The sequence below is a fragment of the Miscanthus floridulus genome, unplaced genomic scaffold (assembly GCF_019320115.1).
Source record: "Miscanthus floridulus cultivar M001 unplaced genomic scaffold, ASM1932011v1 fs_40_2_3, whole genome shotgun sequence".
In the NCBI taxonomy this organism is placed as follows: Eukaryota; Viridiplantae; Streptophyta; class Magnoliopsida; order Poales; family Poaceae; genus Miscanthus; species Miscanthus floridulus.
Window position 1 is genome coordinate 48,972 of NW_027096710.1, and position 9,228 is coordinate 58,199.

Here is a 9,228-nt window from a genome sequence, read left to right on the forward strand (position 1 = left end):
TTGCAAGTTTTTGCATAAAGAATGAACTGATATATTGAAGATATGAGCATGCCATTCTTGCCACCAAGAGACAAAGAGGGGATGAGCAGCATCTATTAGCCCAAATGGAGATGGTTCGTATATTGGTAATTCCCATCCTAATTCAAAGACCTTCTTGGCTTCCATTCCTTCTGTTATTACTTCCCTTGATTTTATGATTGTTGAGAAGAAGAATTTTGGAGGCAGTTGGCCGCATCCTAATTGTCTGGCCACCATGTTTGGATAATAGAATTCATAGGTGGATTGTACTAATCTCCCATGATGAAATTCAGCTGGCAAAGTGCAAGGTTTGATAAAGGAGTTGAAAATCTCTGTGGATTCTTGGCCTGAACAACCAATTTCATAGCTAAACTTGCAGGGCAAAGTCAGATCTTCATTTTCTCTGTAAGGAAACCAGAGCACATTGCCGAATCCTTTGAAAAATAGCTTGAAGAGATGACCAATGTCTATATCAATGCTTATAGATGCTGCTGCTTCCCCATAAGTCTGACAAGCCTTAACCTTTGCTGTGCTGCCTTTAGCATAGTTAACTGAGGGGAAACTTAGGTTGAAGAGGCTCACAGGGGTTATCTGATGCATATATAGTTGGAGCCACATTTGAATTAGCCACCAGGGACCATTCACACAAGAAATTTCTCCACCTTGGCGCATCTGAAGGGTGATCTGATGCATCATATGATAAGCAGACCCTAAAAGATATTTGCCTAATGGGATCTGGGTGCCTACAGCTAAGTCTTCAGCCATAACCATGTGATTCAGGGTTGGTTCATTGGATTTTCCACAGAAGATGAATCTGCATAGCCACATATTCATGAAGGCTTTCAACTCTTTGTCAGAAACGGTGCCAGATGCATTCATATAGTTCTAGATATGTTTGACCCATCCACATCCAGAACTAACGGCTCGTTGATTACTCTTGCTCTTGTACTTATAAGGATATACTGGCAATGACACATTCAAACCAGTCATCATGAATACGTCGGCTAGAGTGATGGTCATAATACCATGACCAAAGATAAAGGCATTGGTAGCGTCAGACCAAAAATGAGAAGCTGCTATCAGAAGGGAATCATTCCTGGGTGTCTCTGCTAAAGATAACTCTAGACAATGACTGATGTCCTGACTTTCCCAGTGGCTGCTGCTCTTCTCCAACATTCTCCTGTACCAGTTGCGCCATCCGGTGATTGGGGGAAATGGCCAATTCTTGAACGTGTTTGGCCATCGGTTTGGTGAGGTAATCCCAGACTTGAAAGGAATTCTTTGGGTTTCCTTCTCAATGATTTCAGAAGGGTCAGGATTTCCCATTGGGCTGAGGAAATAGGAGTCGGGGTTGGCAGCATAAGGGGTCAAAATCTGACTCTTGTACTCCTTTAGAAGATGATTGAAATCAGAAGGGAGTAAATCAAAAGAGGAGCGGAAAGATGAGATGAAAGTTGCCGAATATAAATAAAGTTTACCTCTGGAATTTCATCCTGGGTCGCCATTGAAGATTTGAAGGAGGTCCGAGGTTGCGCTGAAAGCTTGAATTTTTGGGCAGCGGCTGCGGTTTTGAACGGTGATGACTTAGGAGGATGAAAGAGCTTGTGGTCAATTTCAGAATAAAACAACTTTTATCCCGAAATTGAGGGGGCATGTGTTAACACTGGATTTTGGTCGATTCTGGAAGATGACAGGTAGACCCACATGCGGGAAGAAGGGTGTTCGGCAAACAACGCAAGCGGTCGGCTAAATGCTTGTGCGGTCGGTTATTCTGGAAGGCGGTAACTCCATTCGGGAAAACAGAAGATGGCAGGCAAGACCGATCGGAAAGATGAGAGTTGTATTAATAAAGGAATCTATAAGTTTAGAGTAAGGAATCGTAAGTTTCCAAGTTTGTTTAGAAGTTCCTTTGTAAATCGTAGTCCTTTAGGACTCACATTTTGTCTAGGGTATAAATATTGACCCTCGACCATTGTAATAAGGGTACACAACCAAATCAATACAACCGGCCCCGTGCCAACTTTCGAGTCCTCTTGTCGTGTCGTCGAGTTCTTTGAGAGGAATCATCGATCCGTCGACCTCCGTAAGTTCCGACAACCTTGTTATCATGTTTAGTATCATGCGGTGGATTTAGACATGGTGCAAGTAGTCTTGTTTGTTTTCAATGGTCGTGCGGCGGATCTTTGTTTGACAATCAAGAAGTCTTTGCTTATGCTTCGTTTATGAGTAGATACCGTGCGGCAGGCGTTTACTCATATGCTTAGTGAAAGCGAGATAGTTATCGGCTCTATATTAGATATGACAAATCTAAATAGATTCATTAAGTTATCCAGTGTTGCATGTTTTAAACCTCTTATATATTTGTAACACACTTCTGCCCAATCTAGATTGATATTGTTCGGCCTTCTTTCTCTTGTGGTTTTATTCGTGCTTCAACGATCATTGTTTATTTTTATATTACCCTTGCAAAATAGATAACATGCTCATAGTGGCTGAATTATCTTAATCTAGATTGTCACATGTTGCGGGTTCATGCATGTTAATCACGTTTAAACTTTAACGAAACTAGGTGTCGTGCGGCAGATGCAGGTTTTAGTTTAGTTTAATCGCTTTTATTTGTACGTTCCTTCTTCATGGATCCCAATTCAGCTGGATTGCCGAGCTTGGTTATGCATTAACTCATAATTAATTTCACTTGTTCAAACATGTCTTCCCATGCACATGCATTCGGCAATTAGGTCTTTATGTGCATTTACCCTACGATTAGCTGAATGGTTTATGAACTTGTTGGCAGACAGCTCTCTATAGCCGTATGTCGTTGTAAGTGGCTTCAGGGCCGTATATGTGGAACTGTCCGGTATTACCCGGCATGTTCCGGTTTGACATTTAATTATTTTATCCCTTGTTAGTTTTTTCAGGTCAAACTGACTGGCACGCTTCCGGATCACAAAACACCCGGGAACCCGATTGAAGCCACGCTTTTCGGCTTGCTGTGTGTGAGGCACAGTACGTCACATTTTGTGTCAACATATTCACTTCCAATTCAAAATCCTTTGTGAATGAGGTTGACTCCAATTGATCTTTGAGCTATTCCTGAGCTACCTAGTACTAAGTTTGACAAGTGTGCATCACACCTAACCCATTAGACTCATTTAGGTCAAGCTACTAGTTCATACCCTCCTAATAGTACAGTCAAATGAAAAACAAAGTCCTAAACTACTCTAAGTGTCTCTCCAACGTCAAATGATACTTAGAACTAGTCCGTCCTTAACCTTGTTGTCCATCCTTTGAAAACTAAAACGATTTCCATCGATAGAGGTATGAAAATTATAATTGTCAAAACAATCACCATTACCTTGACCTAACTCAAGTTGCCTCTGCAAAACACACGTTAGTCATAGTAATCTCATATCGTCGTTAATCACCGAAACCCAACTAGGGGGCTAGATGCTTTCACTCGGTACGAAATCTTACTTGTATGCTCGTGGGTAAGTAAAACCTAAGATCATAGATATACTCACAGTCAAGTAAATATTTTATCCGTCCAATCCGCGATCATCTCTAGCAATCACAAATGAAATATATCTTTTAGCAAATTTACCTTCTCGATGAAAAATACTTCGGCTTATCATGACAAGTACCACCTCTATCCTAAAAAGGATGCAACTATAGGTTGCGTGCCGATTAAAGTGTTTCACGTTTGACTAAGTTTTTAGTAAATAATATTCATATTTACAACTCTAAATGAATTTATTATGAAAATACATTTTGTAATTAATCTAATAATATTCATTTGATGTTATAAATATTTTTATTTTTATTTATAATTGATCCAGTTTGATATACTAAAACATGGTATGGTTTTAGAATTGCATTCTTTTGGAACAGAGGAGTATTTCTTTTAACAAATGGGTAAAGTACATTTTTCAACTTCCAACTTGCATTAAAGTTTAATTTTCAACCAACAACTATGAAACTGGGTAACCGACACCATCCAACTATCAAAACCGAACAAATTTGGTCCTCAGACGGTTTCAAATGCGGTTTTCTATTTTTCTAATAATAATAAAAATCCAGTTCAATCTCTAAAAATTCATAATTAATTTATTTCAAATTATAAAAATATAAAACTAGTTCACGTTTTCTTCTAAAAATGCTATATATGTAGACACTATATTTAAAATTCTTCAGATCTTACTTGTTTTAAATAAATAACAAACATGACGACCAGCAATAAAGCAATAGGAACATAAATAAACCAATTCCAAATACTTATATATAGACTATAAACAAGTAGAGAATATTTTTTTAAAAAAGTACTAGTTTTGTCTAAAATAAATGCCGCCTCTCGAGTTGTTTTCTAACAAAAGCAAGGCTTGGCACCTAGTTTCATATTTTTATAATTTAAAATAAATTAATTATGCAACTTTTAGAGATTAAACTAGATTTTATTATCTTCTATAACTAAAAAGAACAAAGTGTGGATATTTTTTGGTGCGATATTTATTTTGGTTCGTCTGTCAGCCCACATCTGCGATCCCATGACATCTCCCGTATGCTGCTTGATTGAATATTGCCTGCCATGTGATAGAGAAATCATGGTAAAGTAGAAAGTAGAAAATTATTATGCTATTCATATACACATTGCATGTTTGCATGCATCAGCATATATGGCAACGAGTAAAAGGAAAGAGAATTAACACAGAAGGAAAGAGAATTAAGACAAAAGGAACCTCTTTATATTTCTGAGATCCTTGCCAAATCTACCTATATTTAATTACTTCATCCCTTTGCATTTGCAAAAGGGACAACTTTTTCCTCCTTTCATTTGGTTTCACGCTCACGTGTTCCATCATCCTCGCTTGCTGTTTCTCGCTAAAATTGACCTTGGGTCTATTCATTTTAATCATTTCCCATATCCCCGTTCCCCAATCCATGGTTCATCGCGATAGTAGACACCAGACACTATTTCTTGCGTGAACCATAGTTGATGTCATTTGTCTTTTATGGCTCAGCCTACCAATCCCAAGAGAATGTCCCTACCTCTTTCTGACTGGAGATCCGGCCTGCTAGAGGATCTCATCGAGCCCATCGGGCAGCGTCTCACGTTAGGCCACGACGTGGTGTCCTTCCGATCCGCTTGCTCCCCATAACACGCCGTCGTCCTATTCGCGACCTTCGGATCGCTCCTGCTACGCTCCCGTTTGACCCTGACTCGGACCGCGTCGGCTTCTACTGCGTCCCAGAGAAGAAGGTTTTGTCCAAGACGCTGCTCGACGTGCGCGGCAAGGTGGCGTGCGGCTCCTCGTGTGGGTGGCTGGCGCTCATGGACGAGGCGGCGTCCGTGACGCTGCTGAATCCATTCGTCGGTGCCCGTGCCCCCCACGTTGAGCTCCCGCCAGTAGGCGAATACGTCGCGGTGACGTCTTCATCGGAACACGTGTCTAGGGTCCACGGTCGGTGGGTCCTCCATCCCACCAACGGCTATGAGGACGCGGATGCCGCAGGTAGAGCCATCAAGCTAGAAGACATGAGAGACGTGTTCTTCCATAAGATCGTGTTCTCGGCGCCGCCTGACGTCGCCGGCCGCGAGTGCGTGGCCATAGCCATGCTTGGGTGCTCCACGGAGGTCGTGTTCTGCCGGGTTGGAGTCGACAACGCATGGACGCTGCTCGACACCAAACTAGAGTTCTCCGTGGAATCCATCGTCCACTGCCAAGATAAGTTCTTGGCGATCGACTGCACTGGAGAAATCTCCGTCTGCAGCAGTAACGTCGTCGGCGCTACTCCAACCGTGACGCTGCTGCCATCACTGTCGCCACCTACGGGGCTCTGCCACCGCAGCTACCTAGAATCAAACGGTAAGCTGCACATTGTGGGTGTCATGGTGAGCACGTTTCACGAGACACAAAGCTTCACCTATAGCAGCGCGATCTACAAGTGCAACCTCCACGACTGTACGCCGGAGTGTTCTAGGGTGAGGGACATCGGTGATCAGACAATGTTCGTGTCTAAACATTTCAATAAAAGCTTCAGTGGAACAAGTGTATCCAAGTATAAGGACAACAAAATCTACATGTTTGAGCCATTGTATGGGGATCCATACGACTTGATCCATCGAGTGGAGATCGTTGATATTGCTATCGGCGCATCTGAAGTGAAGCCCGTTCAGGAAAAGATGCAGGGTTTCGTGGCTCTAGGTTGGATTCGACCCAATCTCTGGAAGGATCATTGCAAGACATCAATCATCTCATAGCTTCGGACAATATCGCAAAACTACTAAAAACTGTAACCGTGCCCTCACCTCAAACATTGTCCAGATAAATGGATTACAATGAAAGAAATGGATATCCGAGATTTATTCCTGCCAATATAAAATATTATCTTGGCCGCATCACGAAAATGTCTATAAAGTAGAGTTTGTGAGCCTGCAACGCCGCGCACTCCGTGACTGTGTTAAATTCATAAACTTTGCTTTTTGGATTAAATGTTACTTTAACGTTGGTATTTAATTTTTACAGTATTGTTATCTTATCGTGCTATCCATGTGTTTTTAGTATAAATTATTAGTTATTTCGTAGCGACGCACGAGCACGTTATTAAAAAAAATAGAAAACCGTTAGCGTAGGACTAAATTTATTTGGTTTTGACGGTCAGGAACATATCTGTTATTTGGTTTTGACGGTCGGAACATATCTGTTACCCGGTTTCATGAAGGTCTGCGAGTCGGAGGTCGAAGGGTGTGCTCTACCCTTAACAAATTCACCCTGCCGGACCACGATGCAGTCGGCCAGTCCCCAGTCCCCACTTCTAGCGCTCTGTCCCTCTTTTGCGGCAACTGGGCGGCCGCCGACGCCAACGCCCTACGCCAGGTGCCCAGGTCTTCGTCGGTCCGTTCCGAGGCCTTCGTCGCGTCCTTCGCTGGCGACGAGCACCCACGGCCACGAGGTATGTGTACCTTTTCTCTTGCGTTCCTGTAGGGAACCGGACACCCTAACCCTAACTTAAGCTCTTTACCTATTTGTAATCGGATCTGATCTCATTTCAATTGTATACTAACTTCGATTTTTTTTTGCAAAAAATATTGGGTATACATGTGTAAATCCATGTCCTTTACTGGGTCCGCCCCTGCTGCCGTTCCAATTGATCCATCCATTGTTCGATTAGGTTCGTCATCTTCGTCTTTTAGCGCGCTAGGTGGAGAATAATATTTAGTTGGCACCACTGGGCTTCTTGGAATATTGGTTCCCAGTTAAGGTACGGTTGCGACTTCATTTGAAAAGACATGGGGATTCAACTGAACACCCATTCCACGCCCTGGAAGCGCAATGGATTGGCGACCGAGGAACATTTCTAATGTTGTGTTCAGGACATGAGCATGATGATTAACATTCTGCAAGATCGTTCTTTCTTGTTTTTTGCTCTGTATTCCGGAGCCTCAATTCTACTGCCTTCTATTGACTTATTGAGGTACACACATGTGCCTGCGGCGAGCTCAGAAAGAGTGTTTAGGCATGCCTTTTTCAGTTTGGTTTGTAGATTATGTCACTAATGAAGATCTTAGCTTGCTCGGTCTCGGTATATTCGACTCATGCCTATGCATATCCAAGTGACCATGCATATATAAAACTGCTACATTAGATCTCACTGTATGCATTTGGCTCTACTACAATGATGCTAACAGCTTTGTGAACAGTGACTGGACCAATGTTTCACTACCTAAGGGCTGACTATTATATGCATATTGGTTATACGGTTATACCACAATGATGCTAGCAGCTTCGTAAACAATGACTGGGCCAGTGTTCCATTACCTACAGGCTGCCCATATTCAGTTCTTTATTTACACAATACCATGCTTAGTGCTCCAGGACTAGAGCTCTGAATGTAAGGGTTTCTGGTGGCTCTCTGGATGCACACTTGTAGTGTAGGAGTATATATATCTTTCAACCAAAGACAAAAAAAATCTAGAGTAGGTCTGATTTCAAATTTCTGCTGGAAGGAATTGATAAAGAAACACTTGCAGAACTGAAGAATAGAGAAACATGTCGTCTGGTGGTGTGAAAGATTTTTACCGGCAGAAAAAGAAAGGAGGTGTGACCAAGGCAGCATCATCTTCGAAGAAGAAGACACAGCAGTACACTGGTGGGGCCTCTGTTGGCGCCCCAGATACTGCTCAGACATCAGCTCTAGTTTCTCATGGCTCCTGGGATCTCAAAGGTACTCTTGCTACTTGCCGAGGGTCATAGGATGATATGAGTAATCCTCTTTAATTTCTGTGCTCCTCACTTTGTGGGGAAGTGTAGAAGTTCTTTTTTTTTTATATAATTATACTCATATATTAGTGCTATCTCAAGTTTTTTTTTTTCCATTTTGATACCCTAAGCCTGTTGCTTGTGGCAATGTTGCTGCAGATGATTTTGGTGATCAAGAAGAGCAGCTGCGACAGTTTGACATGGACATGAAGTTTGGCCCATGCATTGGTGTTACTCGGCTTCAGCGCTGGGAGCGAGCCTCTGCCATGGGCCTCCAGCCACCAGCTCATCTCCGGGACCTCTTACTGCATGCGCCATCAACAAAGAATCGCAGTGACGGTAGTCCCTCTGTTGAGTGCCTTTGGGAGGGTAAAGTCTAGAAGAAATATCTTCCATGATAAGAAGCACTCGCCTTCCTCATTGCAACTAGTGCAGCTGGTTCCATCTTACCCCATCAGCCCAAATCCTCCGCTACACTACACATCGACCCCCCAGATCACTTCTCTCTACTTCAAGCAGTTAACTGGAGACACTTCTAAGTTGTACCGTGCAACCTCTTGTTGCTGTATGTTGGCACTTGTTTGTTTCTCTTGCTCATGTTTGGTAATAACAGTATATATAGATGGCTACATGTGCGTATGTTGGCACTTGTTGCTGAATTCTCTTATATCGCAAGATGCTGTTGCGTTATGCGTATCTGAGCGCGTCATGCACGTGCATGAAACATTTCCTGTGAGGTGTCATGCACGTTATGCCCCCCATGTATCTGTTCAAGAGACTAAATAGAAGGGTCAGAAGGCGAAGGAGGTGGATAATACAGGTTTCAACCTTTGATACACAAGGATAGTCGTGAATAGAAATGGAGTAGGAGTCTTGATTGATAAGAGCCTTAAGAATGGTATGGTGGGAGTGAGAAGGCAAGGAGATAGGATTATCTTAATTAAGCTTGTCGTTG

The 9,228-nt window shown here is 42.5% G+C and overlaps 1 protein-coding gene across 1 annotated transcript; it reads left to right on the plus strand.

Moving 5' to 3' along the window:
- The first annotated feature begins 6,796 nt into the window (after positions 1 to 6,796).
- LOC136531665 (uncharacterized) lies at positions 6,797 to 8,940 on the plus strand. Its single transcript, XM_066524315.1, has 3 exons — positions 6,797 to 6,966; positions 8,045 to 8,238; positions 8,433 to 8,940. Exons 2-3 carry the CDS (start codon positions 8,064 to 8,066, stop codon positions 8,651 to 8,653), a joined length of 396 nt encoding a protein of 131 aa, XP_066380412.1. The 5' UTR covers positions 6,797 to 6,966; positions 8,045 to 8,063; the 3' UTR covers positions 8,654 to 8,940.
- The last annotated feature ends 288 nt before the right edge of the window (positions 8,941 to 9,228 follow it).

Coding starts and splice junctions, on each gene's coding strand:
- LOC136531665 (XM_066524315.1), top strand. CDS start 8,064: ATGTCGTCTGGTGGTGTGAAAGATTTTTACCGGCAGAAAAAGAAAGGA. Junction 8,239..8,432: donor TGGCTCCTGGGATCTCAAAG/GTACTCTTGCTA, acceptor ATGTTGCTGCAG/ATGATTTTGGTGATCAAGAA.